The sequence below is a fragment of the Hypanus sabinus genome, chromosome 16 (assembly GCF_030144855.1).
Source record: "Hypanus sabinus isolate sHypSab1 chromosome 16, sHypSab1.hap1, whole genome shotgun sequence".
Lineage (NCBI taxonomy): Eukaryota > Metazoa > Chordata > Chondrichthyes > Myliobatiformes > Dasyatidae > Hypanus > Hypanus sabinus.
Genome location: NC_082721.1, coordinates 42,786,885 through 42,814,659, shown reverse-complemented (window position 1 = coordinate 42,814,659; position 27,775 = coordinate 42,786,885). Strand labels below are relative to the sequence as shown.

Sequence of the window (27,775 nt, the reverse complement as noted above, 5' to 3'; positions counted from 1 at the left end):
TCTTTGATGCTTATTAAATTTCTTAGAAAAGTAAGCTACTGGATGATCAACCTCATCACCCTCACTCCTTTGCATTAATACTGCTCCTGCAGCCTCATCACTAGCATCCACAGCCAATGAAAAAGGTTTTCCAAAGTCAGGTGCCTTAAGCACAGGTTGTTGACATATCATTGTTTTCAATTTTTCAAATGCTTCTTGACAAGGCACCGTCCATACAAACTTCTTATTCTTCTGCAGAAGGTTAGTTAATGGAAGGGCAACATTAGCAAAATTCTTACAAAATTTCCGATAATATCCTACCATTCCCAAAAACCTTCTGAGAGTCTTTTTCCCCGTTGGAGTGGGAATCTCTAAAATTGCCTGAACTTTTGCCTGAACAGGAGCTACCTTACCTTGACCCACAACATAACCAAGATAAGTCACAGTGGCATGTCCAAATTCACTCTTAACTAAATTAATAGTTAAGTTAGCTTTTGAAAGCCTTTCAAACAATTTCTCCATCGCAATAATGTGTGCTTCCCAAGTATCATTTCCTGTCACTAAATCATCAATATAAGCATCAGAATCTTTCAATCCCTGAATCACAAAGTTAATCATCCTCTGGAAAGTACCTGGGGCATTCTTCATCCCAAATGGAAGAACATTATACTCATATAACCCAGATGGAGTCACAAATGCAGAAATCTCTCTACCTCTGTCCGTTAATGGAACACACCAATACCCTTTCAATAAATCAATCTTTGTAAGGAACTTTGCTTTTCCAACCTTATCTACACAATCATCTACTCTAGGAATTGGATATGCATCTGTTTTCGTTACAGCATTCACCTTCCTATAATCCGTACAAAACCTAATACTACCATCTGGCTTTGGCACCATTACACATGGCGAACTCCAATTCGAGTTAGAATGTCTAATGATATTATTCTCTAACATATATTTAATTTCTTTCTCAGCAAGTTCACATTTTTCCATGTTCATCCTGTATGGATGTTGTTTAATAGGTTTGGCATCCCCAACATCTGCATCATGTGAAGCTATAGTAGTCCTTCTTGGCACATCTGGAAACAACTCCTTATATTTAAAAATCAACTCCTTCATCTGTTGTCTCTGCTCTAACTGTAAATGTGCTAATTTTTCATCAATATTTTCCAGAATGGTTGAATTTGGTAACCTAACAGAAACAATGTTGGATTTAGAATGAAAGTCAGATGAATCATCTATCATGTTCCTAGTTAAATCAGACTCACTCTCACTAATCACAACAGTCACAGTATCAGATTGTTTCTCAAAATATGGTTTCAACATATTTATATGGCAAAGTTGTGTTGACCTTCTACGATCTGGAGTTTTTACCACGTAATCCACAGCATTGATTTTAGACACAATTTCATAAGGACCATGAAATCTAGCTTGTAAAGGATTTGTCTGCACTGGGAAAAGAACCAACACCTTATCTCCAGGCTTAAACATCCTCATCCTAGCTTCTTTATCATACCAAGTCTTCATTTTCTCCTGAGCCAACTTTAAATTTTCTTTAGCTAAGCTACAAGCTTTATGTAACCTGTCCTTAAATTTCAAAACATAGTCCAACAAATTAGTGTGTACTTCCTTACTAATCCACTGTTCTTTCAATAAAGCTAAAGGTCCTCTAACTCTATGCCCAAACACAAGTTCAAATGGACTAAAACCTAAAGATTCCTGTACCGATTCCCTTACTGCAAATAAAAGTAAGTTTATACCCCCATTCCAGTCACTTTCATTTTCCACACAAAATGTCCTAATCATATTCTTGAGGGTAGAATGAAACCTCTCCAAGGCACCCTGCGATTCTGGATGGCATGCAGACAAAGTGATTTGCTTAGCTCCCAATTTATAAACTATGTGTTGAAACAATCCAGACATAAAATTACTGCCTTGATCAGTGTGTATCTCCTTAGGTAATCCAAAATAAGTTAAAAAATTTATAAGGGCCTTTGTCACAGTCTTAGCTTTTATATTCCTAAGTGGTACTGCCTCTGGAAACCTAAACGAAGTACACATGATAGTCAACAAATACTAATAACCAGTTTTTGTCTTTGGTAATAGACCAACACAATCTACAATAACTTTAGAAAATGATTCACCAATTGCTGGGATAGGTTGTAATGGAGCTACTGGTGTAACCTAATTTGGTTTACCCACAATTTGACAAGTATGGCACGTTTTACAAAACATCGCCACATCTTTTCTTAGACCAGGCCAGTAAAAATGTTTTAAAATCTTGTCCACAGTTTTCCTTACCCCTTGATGTCCACCTAAAGGCACACTATGAGCTAAAGTCAAAATCTCATTTCGATAAACTTTCCGAACAACTACCTGGTAAACAACATTCCAATCCTCACTTGCAGGAATTGTAGGTGATCTCCACTTCCTCATCAACACTCCTTTTTTCAAGTAATATCCTACTGGCACCTTATTAATTTCACTATCTAGTAAAACCTGCTCTCTTAATTTTATAATCTCAGAGTCTCTATTCTGCTCTGCTATCATCTCCTTCCGAGACAAAGATAAATCTTTATAGTCAGATTTACTCCCAGAATCTTGTTCAAACAACGAAGATAAGAAAGTCTCTGACACATCCTCAAAACTCGAATCCTGAGTTGAACAGTCCTGAGTAACAACCTCATTCTGCGCATCAATCTTTTTAGCCAGAGCTCTAGTCACAACACAGGAAGAATCTGTGTTAGAATTCAACTCTGGTTCCTCGGACTCCATTGTCAAATGCACTTCAGGAAAAACTTGTCCACCTGCCAAGTCATTACCTAACAATAAAGAAATACCCTTCACAGGTAAGCTATGCTGTAATCCTACTTTAACAAATCCTGTAACTAACCCTGACTTTAAATTCACTTTATGTAAATGTACAGGCATAAAATCCCTTCCAACACCTCTTATGTAATTTACCTCACCGGTATCAGACTCTTCATTAAACTTCAACACACTGTCTAACATCAGTGATTGAGAAGCACCAGTATCCCTAAGGATTTTTATTGGCACCAGAGTAGATCCTTCTTTCAAGGATACAAACCCTTCAGTTACAAAATGATCATATCCCTTTTTAACTTGGTCAGACTCTAACAAAGCCTCATTTGTGTTTATCAAACCCTGTAACTTTACAGGTGCTTCAGTATGTTGCACACAAGCATCTGGAACTGCTTCCTTCTCTTTCTTTTTCAATTTGAAACAGTTAGCCATTACATGGCCAGGCTTCTTACAATAGTTACAAGTAAGACCAAACTGTCTTTCCTTCACAGGCTTTCCTTTCTCATCAACTTTCTCATTAACCTCTGATTTAATTTCAGATTTACCTGGAGTCTCCATGTTATTTTTCCTCTTAAAATTTCTGCCCTGAGGAAATTTATTCTTATGGATTAAAACATACTCATCAGCTAATCTAGCACAGTCCTGCAATTTATCAGTATCCTTCTCATTTAAGTAGGTCCTTACTTCAACAGGAATGCTTCTTTTAAATTCCTCCATCAAAATCAGCTCTCTCAATGTATCATAGTCCCCATTTACATCTTTAGAAGAAACCCATCTCTCAAAACACATAGCTTTATCATAGGCAAATTCCACATAAGTTTTTTCCACAGACTTTTTCAAACTTCTGAATCTTTCCCTATATGCTTCTGGGACTAACTCATATGCGTTTAAGGTATGCCTCTTTACAATATCATAATATTTTAACAGCTTGTGCAGCTGTTAAAGCTGTGTAAACTTGTCGTGCTTTGCCTTTAATTACACTCTGTAACAACACTGACCATTTATCTTTTGGCCTCTCTGACATCTGAGCAATAGTTTCAAAATGTTGAAAATACCTTTCCACTTCTGTTTCACTAAATGGAGGGACCAATTTAATTTCTTGACTAGCAACAAACGGTTTTTTAGAACCAGAAGACTGATTTCTAGACCTTAATTCCTCCATTGCATTTGCAAATTCTCGCTGCTTTTGTTCCGCCTCCAATTTACACCTCTCCAATTTCATTTGTTCGATTTGCAACTGCATCTCCAGATTACTTATTTGAAACGACTCTAAAATCGATTCATCAAAAACACCCGAGACCACAAAGAGTGACGCGATTTTTCTCTGTATTACAGCCTTAGATGTAGTCTGCAAAATACCTTTATGTTGCAATCTACTAGCTATCTCAAACATCTCAGTCTTTTTCGCCTTCACCAACACCTCCGCAGCTGGCAAAGCCAGAAACTCATCAATATTCATTGCTGCCGAATACCACAACAAGCCAAACAAAAGAACCGAGTAATCCCCGTTTCCAAAACACCGATTTAACAGTTAGCAAGCATTTAAACTCAAATGATTCAATCCCGGATGAGCCCCCATAATTAATGTTACGTATTCAGGCAACAATAAATATATGAGTTCGGCAAGGGTTTCTTATAACAAACAACACGTTTATTAAACACGGAAAACAAACCCCCCAAAAGTAAACAAACACAGTTCATTTAAAAGGAGAGACCTTACAGGACGATTTAAATTCTCTTTCACGTCGCTCGGCTTCGATCCCCGACGTCGAACTTCCCACGAGGAATTTACGAAACAGAACAGCTTAAAGGCACTGACCTTTCCTTCCTCACTATCCTCAATCCATTCTGGTAAACCCAGGGATTAACACGAAGATAGTCAACGAAATCCTTCCAAATAAGGATCAAACAAAGGTCGCACCCGTTTCACCGTAGAAAGCGATTCTCCTCGATCTTTAACTTCCGAACTTCCAATCTTCACTCTCCACTAATTTTCTCGAACTAGCAGAATCATAAAGAACCTGCTGGCAATGACCTTTTAATCTTTAGGCCGGGGGTCGGCAACCTGCGGCTCCCGAGCCATTTGTGGCTCTTTCACCTCTGTGCTGCGGCTCCCTGTGGCTTTGGGAAATAATTGGTCAGTATTTAATTAAAATGTATTTTATGTTAGTTTGTTAGCTTTTGAAATGTAATTATGGTGATCTTGTACAACCTAAGTGTAGCGACACATTTCCTGCCACATCCGAAACGGCTCACAATTAGCCAGCATTCCGGCTAAGGGAGATAGCCTACGGGGGGTTGTGAGTACGCGTCTTTTGCAGCATCTGCGTCCATGGGGGCTGGGTTGAGGGAGGCTTAAAAGCAAGGCTGTTTAGTTCGAATAAAGCTATCTTTGACTGCAGTTTACTGACACCGCTACAACGTGTTTTTATCGCTGGCTGTCCAGACGGAAGGTGCTGAAACGCTTTGTCGCGTGTCTGGAAGAAGTGAAAACTTTCCTGGGCAGCAAAGGGCTCACCTTTCCTGAGCTGGAACAGCCAGAGTGGCTGGAAAAGCTACACTTCATGGTAGACATGACAGCGCACCTGAACACGCTGAACACAGCTCTTCAGGGGAAAGGACGTACAGCCCTGCACATGTTGGAGGATGTTTTGGCATTCGAGCGCAAGTTGACAGTGCTTGCCAGAGATTTACAGAAAGGCACTTTGTCTCACTTCCCCAATTTGAGAGAGTTCAAACAAGGTCACGACATGATAATTTCGGAGTATTTACATTCTGCAATCATCGCAATGCAAACATCGTTTGGGAAACGCTTCTGTGAGTTCAGAGAGGAAAAAAACACATTATCCTTCCCGGTCACTCCCTTAAGCATCGATCCTTCCCTACTGAATACGACTGCATTGGCAGGTGTGAGTCAACCTGATCTTGAGATGGAACTGGCCGACATAGCCGACAAAGACATATGGGTGTCCAAGTTTAGACGCTTGACAGCAGACCTTGAAGATGTTGCCCGTCAGAAGGCCGTTCTTGCTCAGAAACACAAATGGAGTGATATTGAAAACCTCACAGATGACAGCTTGCGATCCTGTGTAAAGATGAAGGTGACATCATACAGCCCTGATGTGCAGACGCTGTGCGCTGAGGTCCAGGAGCAGAAATCCCATTAACCAAGTATGATAAATATTTTAATTGCCTATTATTTTACTTATATTCATATTTTTTCATTGTTCAGTGAAATAGTCCTTTCATTTTTCAGGATGACAGCTGGCTGACGTTATTTTTGGTTTGCTGCTGGCGGAAAATTTAAGTTCGGCGTTTTTCATAAATACAAGAAGGACTCAAATAGACATTGAATATTTTACTTAAAAGTAACTTTCAACCCAACGTCTTTTTTTCGGAGTTCAAAATGTTTTTGTTGCATGCAGAAATGTAATTTCGTTTTCTCTGCAGGAGTTCATCAATTTCATAAATGCAACACATTATAGTTTGTTTATACGTAGCATAAAGGCAAAAAAAACGTTGTATGCAGTGTTATTTCATTTTAAATGTCAAACGGGTTTTGCGGCTCCCAGTGTTTTCTTTTCTGTGGGAAACGGGTCCAAGTGGCTCTTTCAGTGGTAAAGGTTGCTGACCCCTGCTTTAGGCATTAAATAAAAACTTCATCCTTCAACTAAACTGCGTCATCACTTAAAACACGCAGTGGCATTAAGTCAACCTGGCAAATCCAACCACGAACTGCCCCTCCTCACAGGGTGGGGTCTACCTTTTATAACCTGAAAAAAAAACCTGTCACATGATCTCTACTGGCGGGAAAATGATGTCACCACCATCACAAGACCATCACCTCAAGTCCAGTACAGCTTCAACCCCAGTCACGTGACAAGGGTTCCACTGTCATGTGTCACAAGTACGTAACAAGATCCTTACTCACTTCTTCAAATTTGGCCTTTTTCCACTTTAGAACCTTAACCCGAGGACCAGATCTATCTTTATTCAATATCAAATTTCAAACTAATGGTGTTATGATACTGGACCCAAAGTGTTCTCCTACACACGCTTCCGTCACCTGTCCTAACTCATTTCATAATAGGAGATCTAATATTGCTTCTTCTCTGGTTGGTACCTCTATATATTGATTTAGAAAACTTTTCTGAACACATACTACAAACTCTAATCCGTCTAGACCTTTAACAGTTTGGGAATCCCAATCAATATGTGGAAAATTTAATTCCCCTACTATCACAACTTTATGTTTCCTGCAGTTGTCTGTTATCTCTCTGCAGATTTGTTCCTCCAATTCTCACTGACTTTTGGGTGGTCTATAATACAACCCTATTAAAGTGGTCATATCTTTCCTGTTTCTCAGCTCCACCCATATGGCCTCGGTAGACAAGCTCTCTAATCTGTCCTGCCTGAGCACTGCTGTAACATTTTCCTTAACTATCAATGCCACCACACCCCCCCCCCCCACCCTTCATTCAAGTCTATCAAGCCTCTATCAAGTCTGAAACATCAGAATCCTGGAACATTAAGCAGCCAGTCCTGCCCCTCCTGTAGCCAAGTTTCACTAATGGCTCCAATGTCATAATTCTACATGTCAATCCACGCCCTCAGTTCGTCAGCCTTCCCCACAATACTCCTTGCATTGAAATAGACACACCTCAGAAGATTAATATCACCACATACAACCCTACTATTTGTGACTTTGCATGAAACTTTAACATCATTTATTTTCACCCTGCTCCACAAACTACTCTGTCACTCTGGTTCCCATCCCCCTGCAAATCTAGTTTAAACCCACCCACCCCCAGTAGCACTAACAAACCTCCCTGCAAGGATATTGGTCCCCCTGTAGTTCAGGTGTAACCCGTCTCTCTTGTACATGTCCCACCTGCCCCAGAAGAGGTCCCAACGATCCTGAAATCTGAACCCTGCCCCCTACACCAGTTCCTCAGCCACATGTTCATCCTCCAGAGCATCCTATTCTTACCCTCACTGGCACGTGGCACAGGTAGCAATCCTGAGATTACCACCCCTAAGGTCCTGCTTTTTAACTTCATACCAAGTTCTCTATCTCTTCAGGACCTCCTCACTCTTTCTTCCTATGACATTGGTACCAATGTGTACCATGACATCTGGCTACTCACCATCCCATTTCAGAATGCTGTGCACGCAATCAGACATAGGCGGCAGCATACTGTATATGTACAGATCTCCCTGATGTTTCTGGTCAAATGGTGACATCCAAGATTTAACTGGTTGGGTATCTCTTGCTAAGGAAAAATGCCAGCCTTCTACACCCATACTCTGCAACATACAGTGTTGGCAGATTCTTGCAGCAACACCCTTCCTCAGTAACCACAAAGTAATGTTATATTAACTTAATCCGCCCAACTCTGACCCTCACCTCGAAGCCTCTCTTTCACTTTAGCAGATCCAGTAAGGATTTCTGCTGTTTGCATGCCATCAGAAGTGTACTATGTACAGTAAGATATACAACACAACAGTCAATATAGCTTAGAAATGCAATTGTGTCAACGTGAACTAATCTGTCTGATGGCCTGGTGAAAGAAGCTGTCCTGGAGCCTGTTGGTCCTGGCTTTAATGCTGCGGTACCATTTCCAGATGGTAGCAGCTGGAACTGCGTGTGGTTGGGGTGACTCCAGTTCCCAATCATCCTTTGAGCCCTTTTTATGCACCTGTGACTATAACTGTCCTGAATGGTAGGAAGTTCGTATGTACAGATGCACTGGCCTGTCTGCACCACTCTCTGCAGAGCCTTGCGATTGAGGGAAGTAGACGCAGTGATACAGCCAGTCATAATGCTCTGAATTGTGCCCGCGTAGAAAGTTCTTAGGATTTGGGGACTCATGCCAAACTTCTCCATGCATCTGAGGTGAAAGAGGCACTGTTGTGCTCTGTGTCAAGGTGATGACTACTTTTATGCAGGCTGCCTCATTATTTTTGAGATAAGGCCAATGAATGTAGAATCATCTCCAAATTTAATTAACAGATTGGAGCTGTAGGTGGTGACACAATCATGACTGTACAGAGAGTAAAGGATGGGGTTTAGAACACATCCCTGGGGGCTCCTGTGTCGAGGGGCAGAGGTGAGGGGGCTCACTCTTACCGCCTGCCAGTGATCTGCAGGAAGTCCAGGACTCAGCTGCAAGACGCAGCATCAAGGCCGAGGTCTCTGAGCCTCTAGTCAAGCCTGGAGGGAATTATGGTGTTGAATACTGAACTGAAGTCTGAGAACAACATTCTCTCACAGAAAGTCTATGACCCTACAGGGGTATATAAAATCATGAACTGTGCTGATAATTTGGGTGACTACAGTCTTTTCCCAGGGTAGTGGAGTCTAAAACTAAAGGGCGCTGTTTTAAGGGGGAACCGTTATAAAGGATCTAAAGGGTAACTTTTTCGCACAGAAAGTGGGGGTATGTATATGAAACAAGCTGCTGAATGAAGCTGTAGGGCCAAGTACAATGATGTTGTTTAAAAGGCACTTGGACAATACAGGGATAGAAATGGTTTTGACGGATATGGGTCAAATACAGGCAAATGACTGTGACCCTATGACTTGAAATGGGACTAATTCAATTGATGTGGGCAACGGGTCTTTTTCCAAGTTGTACAGTTCTCCGACACATGAATATACATATGCGTCAGCCTATATGTACAGACCTCAAGGATGTTTCTGGTCAAATGGTGACATCCAAGATTTATAATTTGTTGGGTATCACTTGCTGAGACAAAATCCCAGTAATCTGCTCCCATACTCTGCAATCTACAGTGTTGGCAGATTTTTGCACCAACACTCTTTCCCAGTAACCACAAAGTAGTGTTATATTAACTGAGTCCACCTCTGACCCTCACCTTTAAGCCTCTGTTTCACTCTAGCAGTCCCAGTACGGGTTGCTGCTGTTTGCATGCGATCGGGTGTGTGCCTTCAGTCGGGGTCCCCGTGGGAGTGAAGAGCAGCAAAGCATCAGCAGCCATGCAGAGTTGAAAGGTGAAATTGGGAAACAAACAGTCCCCTTTTAGTGGGTGATTGAAGTTGTAATTGAAAATAAGTTTTTGGTCATCTGTTTTCATGCAGGGATAAGTGATGGTGTTTGTGCTTCACATGCCAATTATTTAGAGAACTAGAAATGCATGAAATCACAATTCCAGGTTCTTGCAACCTGCTGATTCCCTTTTCAAATAACCAGTGTGAATTACTGTGAAGTGAAACCTAAAATTCCTGATTAGTAAAGCAACATGCAACAGTCAGCACAGTGACAGAGCTGTGGAGTGCTAACAGCGGTATCTCGGGAACTGGGAGAATGAAATTCAAGAAGAACAAAACTTTAAAGTGCATCAATTAAAAAATTTGCTTTTGCCAACCTGCAGACTAGATGTTTTGCACGGGTAACTGATGGTGCTTGAATTGAATTGAATTGAATTGAATTGAATTGACTTTATTACTTACATACTTCATATACACGAGTAAACACATTTATGTTACGTCTCCGTCCAAGTGCGCAATGTGCTATTTATAGTCATTGATAATAAATGTTATGTACAACTGGATAGTCAATGTAAAATAGAAATACAGTTGCCTCAGCATGAATTGAGCAGTCTGATGGCCTGGTGGAAGAAGCTGTCCCGGAGCCTGTTGGTCCTGGCTTTTATGCTGCAATACCGTTTCCCAGATGGTAGTAAATGGAACAGTTTGTGGTCGGGGTGACTTGGGTCCCCAATGATCCTTCGAGCCCTTTTTACACACCTGTCTTTGTAAATATCCTAAATAGTAGAAAGTGTCCTGAATAGTAAAAAAGTTCACATCTATAGATGCACTGAGCTGTCCACACCATTCTCTGTAGAGACTTACAATTGAGGTAAGTGCAGTTCCCATACCAGGCAGTGATGCAGCCAGTCAGGATATTTTCAATTATGCCCCTATAGAAATTTCTTAGGATTTGTGGGCCCATACCAAACTTCTTCAACCATCTGAGGTGAAAGAGGCACTGTTGTGCCTTCTTCACCACACAGCTGGTATGAACAGACCACGTGAGATCCTTGGTGATGTTTATGCTGAGGAACTTAAAGCTATTCACCCTCTCAACCCCAGATCCATTAATGTCAATGGGTGTTAGCCTATCTCCGTTCCCCCTGTAGTCCACAACCAGCTCCTTTGTTTTTGCAGCATCGAGGGAGAGAATGTTTTCTTGACACCACTGTGTCAAGGTGATAACTTCTTCTCTGTAGGCTGCCTCATTATTATTTGTATTTCGGACTATCAGTATAGCCTCGTCAGGAAATTTATTTAGCACAATGGAGGTATGGATGCTGACACAGTCATGCATATACAAAGAGTAAAGGAGGGGGCTTGTACACAGCCCTGAGGGGTAGAGGTGAGGGAGCCCACTCTTACCACCTGCTGGCAATTGGACAGGATGTCCAGGATCCAGCTACACAAAGCAGTGTGAAGTCTGAGGTCTCGGAGCCTCTCGTCAAGTCTGGAGGGAATTATGGTGTTGAATGCTGAACTGTAGTCCAAGAACAGAACTCTTACATAAGCATCCCTCTTCTCCAGATGTGTAAGGACGGTTTGTAGAGCTCTGGCTAATGCATCATCCTTCGATCGGTTGTGTCAGGAGGCAAATTACAGGGGATCTAGAGTGGGTGGTAACATGCTGCATGTGTACTGCTTGACCAGCCTCTCAAACATTTGCTTATTTTTGAGGTAACTGTGATAGGATGCCAGTCATTCAAGCATGCTACCTTAGTCTTTTTAGATACCGGAACAATGGTGGATGTTTTGAAGTAGTAGGGTGCTCTACACTGCAAGAGGGAGAGTAGTGTTGTCAGGAAACGCACATTTCAGTTGAGCTGTGCACATCCTGAGTATGCGCCCTGGGATGCTGTCTGCACACACCTATCATTTAGTGCATCAGAAATGAAGGAGATCCAAGTCCTCAGTGGTGGATTACAGCACCAGCAACTTGGGTTCAATTTCACCAGCTATCAAGCCGTTTCCCAGTTGTATGCTGAGGATTTGGATGAAAATATGTGTTGGCTGATTAGTAAGTCCACAGACAGCACCAACACTAGTGGATAACAAACATGTCTGTCAAAGGATACAGCAGGGTACAGCTTCGTCTGGCCAGGAAGAGTGAGGAGGTGATAGATAGGAGCTAGTCACCCTGGGCCTCGGAAGATATGTGGGTGATAGTCAGGAGAGGGAAGGGCAAGAGTCAGATGCTAGAGAGAACCCCTGTGGCTGTCTCCCTTAATAACAAGTACCACTGTTTGAGTACTCTTCGGGGGGGGGGGACTTACCCCTGGAGGGAAGCAACAGTGGCCGCGTCTCTGGCACAGAATCTGGCTCTGTGGCTCAGAAGAATAGATAAAGGAAGAAGATGGCAGCTGTGATAGTGGACTATAGTGACGGGGTCAGACAGGTGATTCTGTGGACACAGGAGAGAAACACAGATGGTGGTTTGCCTCCCAGGTACCAGGGTCTGGGATGTTTCTGATCACGTCCACAATATCCTGAAGTGCGAAGGAGAACAGCCAGAGGTCATGGTGCAATTGGTACCAACACTATAGGCAGGAAGAGGGGGGAGATCCTGAAAACAGACTACAGGGAGTTTGGAAGGAAGTTGAGAAGCAGGACTGCAAAGGTAGTAATCCGTGGATTACTGCCTGTGCCACGTGACAGTGAGTATAGGAATAGAATGTGGTGGAGGATAAAGGTGTGGCTGAGGGACTGGAGCATGGGGCAGGGATTCAGATTTCTGAATCATTGGGACCTCTTTTGGGGCAGGCATGACCTGTACATAAAGGACGGGTTGCACTTGAATCTGAGGGGGACCAATATCCTGGCGGGGAGGTTTGCTAAGGCTATTGGGAGAGCTTAATCTGGAATTGCTGTGTGGTGGGAACCAAACTGAAGAAACAGTGGAAGAGGCAATTGCCTCATAAATAGAAAAGCTTGGAGACAGTGCGAGAGGGAGGATAGGCAGGTGATAGAGAAGGGACGCACACAGACCAATGGTTTGAGGTGTGTCTATTTTAAAGCAAAGTGTATGAGCTTAGAAAGTGGATCAGTACTTGGAGGTATGATCTTCTGGCCATTACAGAGACATGGATGGCTCAAGGGCAGGACTATTACTTCTAGATGTTTAAGAAAGGACAGGGAGGGAGGCAAAAGAAGTGGGTGTGAGGCACTGCCGATCAGAGATAATGTCACCACAGCAGAAAAGGAGGAAGTCAAGGGGGGGGGGGGGGGGGCAGATGGTCTACTGAGTCTCTGTGGGTGGAAGTTACAAACAAGATGGTGTCAATAACTCTACTGGGTGTTTTTAATAGACCACCCATTAGTAACAGGGACATAGAGGAGCAGATTGGGAGACAGATTCTGGAAAGGTGTAATAATAGCATGGTTGTCATGCCGGGAGATTTTATTTTCCCAAATATTGATTGGCATCTCCCGAGAGCAAGGGGTTAGATGGGGTGGAGTTTGTTATGTTACGTACCCCGTAACTGGGTGTCTAACCAGCAAAGATAGAAGTATCCGTTGGAGTCTGGTGGTACTATTTTCAAACAGTGTTTATTAGTAAAATATACAAATCAATATCAACAATGCAAATATATAGATAATACACATTAGTAATAATAAACCTAAAATTGTGGGTATAATAATAATAATCAATAATAAACAAGCTCTATTGATGTCTAGGGGATAATGGATTGTCATATGTGAATATAAAATTCAGTTCAGCTCATTCGTGCTGAGGTAGATGTTGGTTGGTGTGTCGTAATTGTTGGAGAGAGAGCGAGTGAACAGTAACGGCTACAGACAGGCAAACCTTCCTTTACGTTCTTGATCCATCGAAGTGTTGTTGTGGCCATTCAGGTATGACCCCTCTGTCCTTCTGCTGGACCGTTCTTCTGTGGTGGACTCATCACCCAGGCAAGGGCGGACACACACACAAGCCACCACCGGCCCTGCTATAACACTGTGAGTTAAACTGACCGATCCTTCGTGCGGTCTCCGATGCCCCACACCTTCTCGTGGGTTCCAACACTCAAGCAGTGCTCAATAGTGTGTCTCCTGGTGAGTCTGAGGGGTGTCTCCCCAGACCTCACTTTTATCCCTACTCAAGTATCAATCAGCTTTGAATGGCTTTGTCCATCAAACCAGCCCACTCCGGCTGTCCACTGAGGAATTTTAATGAACAGAATAGTATAAGGTAAACAATCCTCTCAGAGGCCATGTCTTTCAGAAGTCATAATATGGTGAGTCAACAAGCCTCACTCCCCCTTCTGTATCTCTCTCTTATCTGTAGCAGATATTCCAATTCCAATTCCATCATGTTTTTCTCTCACATCTCTCTCTCTCATTAGCAGCATGGCAACAGTAACAGTTTTCGATTCTCCCGGGGGGAAAACATGGGCAACTCTGCACCCTTCTGCCCATCAGAGCTGTTCATCCTTCGTAACAGTTAGGTGTATTCAGAAAGGTTTCATGACACAATATGTAGATAAGCCTACAGGAGGAGAGGCTGTAGTTGATCTGGTATTCGGAAATGAACCTGGTCGGGTGTCAGATCTATGTGTGAGAGAGTATTTTGGAGATAGTTATCACCATTCTATCTCTTTACCATAGCATTGGAGAGGAATAGGTAGAGACAAGTTAGGAAAGCATTTAATTGGAGTAAGGGGAAATACGAGGCTATCAGGCAGGAACTTGGAGCATAAATTGGGAAGATGTTCTCAAGGAAATGTACGGCAGAAATGTGGCAAATGCTCATGGGATATTTGCATGGAGTTCTGCATAGATACGTTCCAGTGAGACAGGGAAAGGATAGTAAAGTACAGGAACCATGGTGTAGAAACACTGTTGTAAATCTAGTCAAGAAGAAAAGAAAACATTATGAAAGGTACAAAAAACTAGGTAATGATAGCAATCTTGAAGTTTATAATGCTAGTAGGAAGGAGCTTAAGAACAAAATTAGGAGAGCCAGAAAGAGACATGAGAAGGCCTTAGTGGACAAGATTAAGGAAAACCCCAAGGCATTCCACAAGTACGTGAAGAGCAAGAGGATAAGATTTGAGAGAATAGGACCAATCAAGTGTGACAGTGGAAAACTGTGTAGGAACCAGAAGAGATAGCAGAGGTACTTAATGAATACTTTGCTTCAGTATTCACTACAGAAAAGAATCTTGGTGATTACATGGATGACTTACAGTGGACTGAAAAGCTTGAGCATGTAGATATTAAGAAAGAAGATGTGCTGGAGCTTTTGGAAAGCATCAAGTTGGATAAGTCACCGGGACTGTACGAGATGTACCCCAGACTACTGTGGGAGGTGAAGGAGGAGATTGCTGAGTCTCTGACAATGATCATTTCTTCATGAATGGGGAGAGGAGAGGTTCCAAAGGATTGGAGGGTTGCGGATGTTGTTCCCTTATTCAAGAAAGGGAGTAGAGATGACCCAGGAAATTATACATCAGTGACTCTTACTTCAGTAGTTTGTAAGTTGATGAAAAAGATCTTGAGAGGCAGGATTTACGAACATTTGGAGAGGCCTAATTTAAATAGGAATACTCAGCATGGCTTTGTCAAAGGCAGGTCTTGCCTTACGAGGCTGATTGAATTTTTTGAGGATGTGACTAAACACATTAATGAGGATAGAGCAGTAGATGTAGTGTATATGCATTTCAGCAAGGCCCTTGATAAGGTACCCCATGCAAGGCTTATTGAGAAAGTAAGGAGGCATGGGATCCAAGGGGACATGGCTTTGTGGATCCAGAATTGGCTTGCCGACAGAAGGCAATGTGTGGTTTGAGACGGGTCATATTCTGCATGGAGGTCAGACACCAGTGGAGTGCCTCAGGGAACTGTTCCGGGAACCTGACTCTTAGTCATTTTTATAAATGACATAGATGAGGAAGTGAAGGAATGGGTTCATAAATTTGCGGATGACACAGAAGTTGGAGGTGTTGTAGATAGTGTGAAGGGCAGTCAGAGGTAACAGTGGGACATTGATAGGATGCAAAACTGGGCTGAGAAGTGGCAGGTGGAGTTCAACCCAGATAAGTGTAAGGTGGTTTATTTCGGTAGGTCAAATATGAAGGCAGAATATAGTACTAATGGTAAGATTCTTGACAGTGTGGAGGATCAGAGGGATCTTGGCGTCCGAGTCCATAGGACACTCAAAGCTGCCAGGCAAGTTGACTCTGTGGCTAAAAAGGCATATGGTGCATTGGCCTTCTTCAGCCGTGGGATTGAGTTTAAGAGCCAAGAGGTAATGTAGCAGCTGTATCGGACCCTGGTCGGAACCCACTTGGAGTACTGTGCTCAGTTCTGGTCACCTCACTACAGGAAGGATGTGGAAACCATAGAAAGGATGCAGAGGAGTTTTACAAGGCTGTTGCCTGGATTGGGGAGCATGCCTTTTGGAATTGGTTGTGTGAACTTGGCCTTTGTTCCTTGGAATGATGGAGGATGAGAGGCGACCTGATAGACATGTATAAGATGATGAGATGTATTGATTGTGTGCATAGTGTGAGGTTTTTCCCCAGGGCTGAAATTGCTAGCAGAAGAGGGCATTGCTTTAAGGTTCTTGGAAGGGGGTATAGAAAAGATGTCAGGCGCAAGTTTGTTATGCAGAGACTGGTGAGTGCCTGGAATGGTCTGCCGGCAACAGTTCACGATAGAGTTTTTTAAGAGACTCATGGATAGGTACATGGAGCTTAGAAAAATAGAGGGCTATGGGTAACCCTAGGTAATTTCTACAGTAAGGACATGTTCAGCATTGATTTGTGGGCCCAAGGGCCTGAATTGGGCTGTAGGCTTTCTATGTTTCTGTGTTTCTATGATAAGTGAATATTTTCCGCAGAGAAATGAAAGATTGAATTTAATCCTGACTAGTGTGAGATGTCAAAGGAGGTCAAATGCAAGAAGAAATTATGCAATAAATAGCAGGTGGTGCAAGTCCTTAGCTCAGTGTTGGGGTGGTAAGGAGGGAATGCTGCCTTCGTTTTTTGGAGTAATTAATGGGTATAAAAATTGGAAATAATATTGAAGCTGTAAAATGTTTTGGTCAGGCCACAGATGGCGTAACATGGACAATTCTGACCACCACACTATTGGGAGGATGTGTAAACTTCAGAGAGGGTGCAGAATAAATTCACCAGGAAGTTCCATGGATTTGAGTGCATTAGCTATAAGGAGATGTTGGTGAAACTTTGATGGTTTTCTTTGGAGCATTCGAAGCAGAGGGAGTGACCTCATTTAACACTATGAAAAGTGTTAAATGTCAGAGACCTTTTCCCAAAAGGGATAGGTCTAAAAATAGAGGGCATAGGTTAAAGTAAGAAAGTAAAATTTTAAAGGAGATTTGTGAGACATTCCTCTGTTTACTCAGAAGGTGGTAGGTTCCTGAAATGTGCTGACAGGAGAGTGGTAAAAGCTGATACATAACATCTTCTAAGAGTCATTCAGACAGGTATATGAATAGGGAGGGAATGGAAGGATATGTGGGCTGATGGGATTAGTTAAATTGACATCATGGTCGGTGCAGACATGATGGGCTGAAGAGCCTGCTCCTGTGTTTCTGTATTCAATGTTCCCCACAGAACACAAAACTGTACCCATGTGGCCGAGATTGGACAGCAGGCTGCTGTTTCGGGCTTAAGGACATGAAATGATCATTCCTGATCTTCTTCACACTCCTGTTTCTCACCTCCCACCGCTGACTCTCCTGCAGGGCGATACTCTGCTCTGCCTTAATTCTCTGGGGACAATGAGGATTTGCAGATTCAACCGGTGGGGAGGTTGTTAAGGAAATATCTGGTAGATGTTGTGTTTCTGCTGCAGTTCTGGTGGAAACATGGTGGCATCTCTGACCATCAGTTCAAATGAGTCTCTGACCTCTGGGCAGAAGGGGTCATGGCAGGGATGGCTTCTGTACAGATAGCCTCTCTTCTGTTCCTAACAGCTTTTGTATTAATAGAAGAGGTAAAGGACAAACATAGTTTTGTTTGCCTTTGATTTCTGTGTGGGGTGATGTCAGAGGTGGGTTACCAACAATGAGATGAGGGTGAAGTTGTGTATGAGGAAGTGAGGACTGTGAATGAGTGTAAATATCTGTGTGAGTGTCTACACATACAGATGTGTGTATACAGGCCTGAATGCAAGTGTGCATGTGTAACGTGTGACTAGGACAGTCATCCCCAGAGAGACCAGTAGTACAGGGTCCAAGTTCCATGGAAGTGGTGACACAGCGAGACAGTCTGGAGAAGGAGGTGCTTGGTGTGCTCAACATCAGCGTTCTGTACATTGAGTACAGGAGATGGGATGTCATGTTCCAACTCCACTGGTTGTTGGTGAGACCACTCATATGCAGTCCTGGTCACCTAGGTATTGAAAGGATGTCATTTAAGTTGGAAAGGCTGCAAAAAGTGAATTTCAGAGTACAGTGTGTTATTGGGAATGGAGAGCTTGTCTTACAAGGAGAGACTCAATAGATTGAGACCTCTCTCCCTGGAGCATGGTGGGGGGCTGTGGTGAGCTGTGACCTTATAGAGGAAAATAAAAAATCATGAGGCTGTGCAAATAATTTGGAGGACTATAACCTTTTCACAGGGTGGGAAAGTATAAAACTAACGGGCATTGTTCTACAGAATGAAGAGAACCATTGTAATGGACCTTATGGGTAACTTTCGTACAGAGGTGGGGGTGTATGGAACAAGCTGCTGGACGAAGCTGTAGTGCTGAGTTCAAGGATGATGTTTAGAACGCATGCTCAGACATACATGGATAGAAACAGTTCAGAAGGATATGGGTCAAATACAGAAAATGTCCTTGACCCTATGAATCAAAATAGGACTAATTCAATTTACACTGTGTCAAGAGAATATCTACAGATGCTGGAAATCCAAGCAACACACTCAAAATGCTGGAGGAACTCAGCGGGCCAGGCAGCATCCACTGAAAATAGCATAGTTGACACTTGGGGCCTAGAGCCTTTAGCAGAGTCCCAAAAATATCAGCTGTGGTCTTTTCCATCAATGATGCCTGGCTTGCTGAGTTCCTCCAGCATTTTGTGTGTATCAGTTGACACGGATGAAATTGGTCAAAGGGTCTGTTTCCAAGTTGTATAATTTGATGACATATGAATATACATATGCAGCAGCATTCTGTATATGTACGGATCGCCATGATGTTTCTGGTCAAGTGGTGACATCCAAGATTTAACTGGTTGGGTATCTCTTGCTAAGGCAAAATCCCAGCCTTCTACACCCATACTCTGCAACATACAGTGTTGGCAGATTCTTGCACCAATACCCTTCCACAGTAACCACAAAATAGTGTTATGTTAAATTAATCCACCCATCTCTGACCCTCACCTCGAAGCCTCTCTTTCACTCTAGCAGTCCCAGTACGGGTCGCTGCTGTTTGCATGCGATCGGGTGTGTGCCTTCAGTCGGGGTCCCTGTGGGAGTGAAGAGCAGCAAAGCATCAGCAGCCATGCAGAGTTGAAAGGTGTATATTGGGAAATGAAAACTCCCTTTTTAATGTGTGATTCTGGATTCAGTGCACCAGAGATGCATGAGATCAGGTGCCTGGGCCAGCTAACTTCCATTTCTAATAACCAGAGTGAATTACTGGAAAGTGAAACCTACAATCCCGATTCGTAAAACAACATGCTATAGTCAGCACAGTGACAGAGCAGTGGTGTGCTAACTCAGCGGTATCTCGGGAACCTGGAGAATGAAATTCATGTGTAAAATTTCACTACATACCCGAGGACTTGTTAGCAACAAGAACAAAACTTTAAAGAGCATCAATCAAAAAACTTACTTCTGCTAACCTGCAGACTAGATGTTTTGCATGGGTAACTGATGGTGTTCTTGGAGTACGTGTCAATCATTTAGTGCAGCAGAAATGAAGGAAATTGAAATCCTCAATGCCTGGGATGTGCCGATTTCCTTTTCCATTAAATAGAATGAATTCCAGGAAACTGAATCATACAATCCCTGAAAAGTGAAGCCATGCTAAATTTACCAGGTGTCATTGCCATGAAATGCATCATTACACACTGGAAGATGTAAATCATCTATAAGGATTCACTTTGTTATTGAGGACTTGCGGACAATAACAAAAATTCAAAGATCACAGATCCTATCAGATCAAGCACTTTAAAATGGCAGTAATATTCTCAGAGATTCATAACAATAACAGTCAAATTCAAATGTAAATATTAAGAAAGGATTTCTATTAAAATTAAAAACCTTACTGTCCCTCATGCTTCAGCATTGATCAATGGGCTTACAAATCTTAGCCCTGAAGAGCAAGTCCACGGTTGTCTACTGTCTCCTTCCATGAAGGCAGTTCCACATCTCTTTATCTTCTCACAACTGGCTTTGATGAACCACAACAAGCTCTTTCCCATGAGGGACGTTTTGATATGCTGCCCTGGGTGAACTGAAGAAGTACTCTGGATTAGCAGGGTGCAGAGCATGATGCCTGGGAGATTATGGTGGCATTTGACGTGAGGTGAGATATCGGTATGTTGATACCACACACCAGGCCACTGCATCAAGGACAGGACAGAGGAAATAAAGTCATTCAGATTTTTTTTATTAAACAAAATAAAATTTATTCAAAAATAAAATTATATACAATAAACCATTCAATGACATTCCATTCTTTACAATTGTTATCATTACTGTCTTTACATTTTCAAAATTCAAAATTTAAAATTTTGCCACCCGTGGGGTTGGGGGAGGATACTAAGTTTACTTGTCTTCAATTTAGGTGATTTTTTTAAAATTCTCTTTCTTTGTATCATATTGTCATTGTATGCTTAATTTTGCACTGTATTAATGTTCCTCATTCTGATTTGGGGTTTTTTTAATTTGTAAAATGTATAAAAAAACTAATAAAAAAAAATTTGCCACCCACATGGCACTCTGTTCTTTCATATTTACATTCAGTGGGGTATACCCCCAAACCCTCTACCCCTCAACTCCTGCGAGAGAAGAACCCTAGACTGTGGTCCTTCCCCACCGGGTCCTTGAGGTGGCTGCACCGAGTTTCAGTGCATCCTTCAGCACATACTCCTGCAGCCAAGAATGTGCCAATCGACAGCATTCCCCCACGGATATCTCTGTGTGCTGGTAGACCATCAAGTTTCAGGCAGACCAAAGAACGTCTTTGACCGAGTTGATGATCTGCCAGCAGCACCGGATGTTGGTCTCGGTGTGCGTATCAGAGAGTCCTCTGTTACGCAGCTGCTGGGGATGAACCTCCACACTGCCTCTTCCATCCTCCTCCACATCTTCTCCGCGAACCCACAGCATGCAAAGAGGTGGGTCACCAACTCCTCCTCACTGCAGTCCTCCCATGGGCAGAGGGGTGTGGAGACGACGTTCCGGGCGTACAGGAGGGATCGGACTGGGAGGGCCCCTCTCACTGCCAGCCAGGCGAGGTCTTGGAGCCTGTTGGTGAGGTCTAACGATCAGGCATTTTTCCAGATGAACTGGACAGTCTGCTCAGGGAACCACCCCACCATGTCCATCACGTCCTTCTCCTGCAGTGTCTGCAGGACATTCCGTGCCAACCACTGCCTGATGGCCCTGTGGTCAAAGGCGTTGACCTGAAAGAACTTCTCTACGAAGGACAGGTATGGCGGCAACGACCAGCTGACAGGGGTGTTGTGCAGGAAAGGGGCCAGACCCATCCTTCGTAGCCAGGGCGACAGGTAGTACCTGGGCACGTAGTGGTACTTGGTGCCCACGTACCTGGGATCCACACACAACCTGATGTAGCCACACACGAAGCTGGCCATCAGGGTGAGGGCGACATTGGGGACGTTTTTGCCCCCGTTGTCCAGGGACTTGTGCATGGTGGTCCATCTGACCCGCTCCATCTTGGATCCCCAGACGAATGTGAAAACAGCTAGGGTGATCTCCAAGCTGAAGGAGCAGAGGACTGGCCACACCTGCGCCAAGTACAGCAGCCCTGAGAGCACCTCACACCTGATGACCAGGTTCTTGCCTGCTATCAATAGGGAGCGCCCTCCCCACAGTCCCAGTTTCTGTTTGACCTTGGCAGTCCACTCCTGCCAGTTTTTGTTGCACGCCTCGGCCCCTTCGAACCAGATCCCCAACACCTTCACGTGATCAGCCCTGATGGTGAAGGGAACGCTGGATTGGTCGGGCCAGTTGCCAAAGAGCATGCTCTTTGTACGGTTGACCCTGGCCCCCGACGCCTGCTCGAACTGTTTGCAGATGCTGATCAGCCTGCGAACTGACCTCGGATCAGAGCAGAAGACGGTGACGTCGTCCATGTACAGGGAGGTTTTGACTTTGGTCCCTCCACTGCCTGGCAGCGTCACCCCTCCTATGCCCTCATCCTGCCTGATGGCTTCGGCAAAGGGTTCCATGTAGCACACGAACAAGACAGGGGAGAGAGGGCAGCCCCGCCTGACTCCAGACCTGATGGGGAAGCTGTCTGTTTCCCACTTGTTGACCTGGACTGCGCTACAGATGTCCTTGTAGAGCAGTTTGATCCAATTCCGGATTTCCCCAAATCCCATTTTGGAGAGTACATCTGCCGTGTACGTGTGCGATATCCTGTCGAAGGCTTTCTCCTGGTCCAAGCTGACCAGGCAGACGTCCACCCCTCTGTCCTGCACGTAGGTGATGGTGTCCCTCAGCAGCGCGAGGCTGTCTGAGATCTTCCTGCCCGGTACAGCACAGGTTTGGTCCAGGTGGATGACCTGTCCCAGAGCAGACTTGACCCTATTGGCAATAGCCTTGGACAGGATCTTGTAGTCCATATTCAGGAGTGAGATGGGCCTCCAATTTCTAATGTCTTCCCTCTCCCCCTTCTGCTTGTAGATGAGGGTGATGATGCCCTTCCTCATGGGTTCTGACATGCTGCCTGCCAGCAGCGTAGCATTGTACACTTCCAGCAGGTCGGGGCCCATCCGCTTCCACAGAGCCGAATACAACTCGACCGGTAAGCTGTCGCGTCCTGGAGTCTTACCCGACTCAAAGGAACGGACGGAGCCAGTCAGCTCGTCCAGGGTCAGTGGCTGCTCCAGACTCTCCCACTTGCCGTCGTCTAAGACCTGCGTGATAGATGACAGGAAGTTGCGGGAGGCTGTGGAGTCTGTGGCCTTTTCTCCGTACAGACCGGCATAGAAGGGCCTGCAGATCCTCAGTATGTCTGTTTGCGAGGACGCGACTGAGCCGTCCTCTTTCTTAAGGTTGTGGATCACAGAGCTCCCCCTGTGCACCTTTTGGAAGAAGAATCGTGAGCACGTCTGGTCCTGCTCCACGGTTTGGACCCTTGATCGGAAGATGATCTTGGAGGACTTGGCGGGAAAGTGCTGGGCCTGCCAGCCCTTCACCTCCCGAAGCTCCTCCCCGACATTCACCCCCCTCGACTGCAGAAGGAGGAGTTGCTGCAACTCTGTCTGGAGTTTACGCAGTTCCCTCTGCCCCTGCTTTTCTCTCTGGATACCGTTGGCATTCAGATTGCTCCACCAGACCAGCATCTGAGCCTACTGTCCTCAAAGACAGCTCCGTGTGTAGCCAAGCATACTTGCCCAAAAGGGTGCACAACTCTGTTATGGAATGTCATTGCCTTTCTCTTGTATGAGAGTGACCTTATCACATGTAGCATCTCTCGGCTCATACAAAAGAGTTATCTTTTTGTCTTTTGAGCACTGTACTCTGCTCCTGGCTTGCAATCCAGTGTCCACTGACAGCAGCAATCTCATCAGGATTGGCAGTTAATCATTAACAAGGAATTCTGACTGCTGATTTCCTCCAGCTTTTAGTGTGTGTTGCTCAGGATTGGTAGCTCAGCGTTCTAGGAGAACAATCTGCTTATGTGTTGTATTTGCTTAACGGTTAGCACAAAGGTATTACAACACCAGCAACCTGGGTTCAATTTCTCCAGAAAGCAAGCTGGTTCCTAGTTGCATGCTGAGGATTTGGATGAAAATATTGTTGGCTGATTAGTAAATTCACGGATAACACCAACACTAGTGGATAACAAACAAGGCTGTCAAAGGATACAGCAGGATTTAGATTTCAGCAGAGAAATGACAGATGAAATTTAATCCAGACAAGTGTGAGATGTCAAAGGAGGTCAAATGCAAGAGGAAATAATGCAGCAAATAGCAGGAACATTCCTGAACAGATGAATCTTGTGGTGCAAGTCTATTGCTCTCTGTTACGATGGTAAAGATGGTATGTGGCATTCTTGCTTTCATTAGTTGGACTAATGAGGATAAAAGTTGGCAATAATTTTGCAGCTGTAAAAAAAAACTTTAGTAACTTTGGAGTAACATGTATAATTCTGACCACCACACTGTCAGCAGGTTATACCGACTTCAGAGAGGGTGCTGAAGAAATTCACCAGGAAGTTCCATGGATTTCTGTGCATTCTCTATTAGGAGAGGTTGGTTAAACTTTGATTGTTTTCTTTGGAGCATTGGAAGCAGAGGGGGTGACCTCATATAACATTATGACAAGCATATGAGAGTTACATGTCAGACACCTTTTCCCAAAATGGATATGCCAATTGAATTGACTTTATTTCTTACATCCTTCACATGTGTGAGTGGTAAAGATCTTTACACTACATCTCCATCTGAATGTGTGATGTGTAAATTATAGTAATTTGTAACAAAATATTAAGTATATAGTAAGATATACTGTACAACAGAACAGTCAAATTAGCTTAGAAATGCAATTGTGTAACCATGAATTAATTAGTCTGATGGCCTGGTGGAAGAAGCTATCCTGGAGCCTGTTGGTCCTGGCTTTATTGCTGTGGTACCGTTTCCAGATGGTAGCAGCTGGAACAGTGTGTAGTTGGGGACTCAGGTCCCCAATGATCCTTCGGGCCTTTTTTATGCACCTATCATTGTAAATATCCTGAACAGTGCAAAGTTCAGATACACAGATGCGCTGGGCTGTCCACACCACTATCAGCAGAACCCTGTGATTGAGGGATGTACAGTACCCATACCAGACAATGATACAGTCAGTCACGATACTCTGTAGAAAGTCCTTAGGATCTAGGGACTCATGCAAAACTTCAACCAACCAAGGTGAAAGAAGTGCCATTATACAGACTCAGTGAGATCCTTGGTGGAATTCTAAGGAACTTGAATCTGTTCACCCTTCCAACCCAGATCATTGATGTAAATAGAGATGAGCCTGTCTCCATTCCGCCTGTAGTCCACAACCAGCTCCTTTGTTTTTGTGACATTGAGGGAGAGGTTGTTTTCTTGACACCACTGTGTCAGGGTGACAACTTCTTCTCTGTAGGCTGCCTTAGTATTATTTGAGATAAGGCCAATGAATGTAGCATCTTCTTCAAATTTAATTTAATTGGAGCTGTGGGTGGTGACACAGGCCTAGGGGCTCCTGTGTTGAGGACTGGGGACAGAGGTGGGGGAGCCCACTCTTCCCACCTGCCAGTGATCTGACAGTGTCCAGGATCCAGCTGCCCAAAGCAGGGTGAATGCTGAGGTCTCTGAACCTCTTCTCTAGCCTGGAGGGAATTATGGTGTTAAACTAAGTCTTAAACTAAAGGCTGTTGTTTTAATGAGGAACCATTATAAAGGACCTAAAGGGTAACTTTTTCGCACGGTGGGGGGGGGGGGGGGGGGATATGAAACAAGCTGCTAGATGAAGCTGTAGGGTCAAGTACAATGATGTTGTTTAAAATACACTTGGACAGATACATTGATAGAAAAGGTTTAGAGGGATATGGGTCAAATACAGACAAATGACCATGACCCTATGACTCCAAACGGGACTAATTCAGTCGAGATGGTCAAAGGGTCTGTTTCCAAGTTGCATAATGCCATGACACGTGAATATACATATGTGGCAGCATATATGTACACATCTCCCTTATGTTTCTGTTCAAATGGTGACATCCAAGATTTAACAGGTTGGGTATCTCTTGCTGAGGCAAAATCCCAGCCTTCTACACCCATAGTCTGCAACATACAGGGTTGGCAGATTCTTGCAGTAACACCCTTCCTCAGTAACCACAAAATAGTGTTATGTTAACTTAGTCCACCCATCTCTGACACTCGCCTCTACGCCTCTGTTTCACTCTAGCAGTCCCAGTACGGGTTGCTGCTGTTTGCATGCGATCGGGTGTGTGCCTTCAGTCAGGGTCCCCGTGGGAGTGAAGAGCAGCAAAGCATCAGCAGCCATGCAGAGTTGAAAGGGATGCAAACCATGCAAGTTGGGAAACAAAAAGTCCCCTGTTAATGTGTGATTCTGGTTGCAAGGCAGACCGTAATTTAAAATAAAGTGCTTTAAATCAAATTACTTTTTTCACGCATGGATAACAGATGGTGTTTTTGGTACCTGTACTCATGTCAATCATTTAGTGCACCGGAAATAAAGGAAATCCAAACCCTCGGTGCCTAGGAGATGCTGATTTATTTTTGCACTAGCCAGAGAGAATTACGGGAAAGCGAATCTTGCAATTCATTAGCAGTGAGACTGCATGTTGCATTTAGCTGAGTATCATTGCTGCGGTGCGGTTCCTCAGCGGTATCTCAAGAACCTGGAGAATGCAATTAAGCTATAAAATGTCACTGCGTCCTTGAGGACTTGTTAACAATTTAAAGCGCTTTTTAGCACAATTTAAGATACTTTGATACAAAAACATATTTCTGCCAACCTGCTTATTGCATGGATAACTGATATTGATCGTGGTGCGATCATTTAGAGCAGCCGAAATGGACGGAAATCCAAATTATCGATAACTTGGGACTTCCTTTTCCTTTTCCATTAAATAGAATGAATTACGGGAAAGCGAATCCTACAATCCCTTAAAAGTGAAACAATATAGTCATTGCCATAGCTGTGGAATGCATCCGGTATCTTTGAACCTGGAGAATGTAAATAATTTATACAATTTCACTACGTCATCGAGAATGTGTTGACAATAAGAAATTCAAAGCGCTTTTAGCATAATTTGAGATTACTTTGATACAGGGACATATTTCAGCGAACCTGCGGACCATATTTTGAGTCAATGGCTCAGAACGCAGGTTCTATTTGTCAGCTGCTCTGGTGATAAATAACAGGGGACAATTTAATGCATAGCGGCTCCTCCTTCTTTTCTAAGGCCCGCCCATATCTGTGCCCAAGCTCTTTATAAACCTTCGTCTCCCGCTTTCTTTTTTTAATCCAGATCTGCCTAAATCCGTTCACCGAGAGAACGAGAATCAAGTAAACAGCAGTATGGATCAGTCAAATCTCAAAACACCTGAGACTCTCGAAGACCTGATCAAACAACTCCATGATGTGTTCTCCAGCGATAAAGTCAATGTGGAGGATCTGCGGGAACTGATGGAATCTTATAAAAGTAACCCCGCAGACTGGCGTAAATACGCAAAGTTCGACAGTCACAGGTAATCATTTAAATTGATAGAAATAGGCAGAAGGCATTCTGGCGAGCGGTTTATAAACAGTGCCTCGGAAACCTGTCTTGGAATTTCAAAACTGCACAGATAGATCTCATGAATTAGAAGAAATCTGGTCTGAGAATGTTGCAGTGTTATTGTTTCAGTTCAAAAATGCTCTAGAATTAGACTTTGGAACCTGGGTTAGAATCAGGCACACTGGGCTGTGTATGCTTGTTTCCTGAAAACGAATTTCCAAACATATTCTTTTCCTTGTTATGAATTGATGAAATTTCAGTCATATGTAATAGACAGCTTATAATCGGCTCTTTTCTGCTGTACCAGCTCACACGTCCGTTTGCTTATGGGTGAAATCTAGATTGGGAGACTAATCCAAGGTTTAGAGTAACAATCAAAGTTTGTTAAGGTGTCTACTACACTGGCTTTGCGAGTGGGACTAAAAATTTGACGCAACATTACATTTTTATTATTACTAAAACCTCATTATATTT

The 27,775-nt window shown here is 43.5% G+C and overlaps 1 protein-coding gene and 1 long non-coding RNA gene across 4 annotated transcripts in view; one reads left to right on the top strand and one right to left on the bottom strand.

Annotated features, from left to right (window-relative positions):
• LOC132406253 (cysteine dioxygenase type 1-like) overlaps positions 1–27,775 on the top strand; it is a 112,730-nt gene that overhangs the window by 64,592 nt on the left and 20,363 nt on the right. The window contains exons 1-2 of one of the 2 annotated variants that reach the window (XM_059991644.1): positions 24,149–24,283; positions 27,053–27,272. In XM_059991644.1, coding sequence (XP_059847627.1) covers positions 24,253–24,283; positions 27,053–27,272 — 251 coding nt within the window. In that variant the 5' untranslated portion in view covers positions 24,149–24,252. Of the gene's footprint in view, positions 1–24,148; positions 24,284–27,052; positions 27,273–27,775 lie in introns of those variants that run through there. The other variant, XM_059991643.1, reaches the window with a different exon arrangement.
• LOC132406255 (uncharacterized) overlaps positions 1–27,775 on the bottom strand; it is a 48,644-nt gene that overhangs the window by 18,934 nt on the left and 1,935 nt on the right. Inside the window, exons 2-4 of one of the 2 annotated variants that reach the window (XR_009516112.1) lie at positions 19,667–19,842; positions 19,213–19,298; positions 13,167–18,219 (exon numbers count right to left, since the gene is read on the bottom strand). This is a non-coding gene — a long non-coding RNA (uncharacterized LOC132406255). Of the gene's footprint in view, positions 1–13,166; positions 18,220–19,212; positions 19,299–19,666; positions 19,843–27,775 lie in introns of those variants that run through there. The other variant, XR_009516113.1, reaches the window with a different exon arrangement.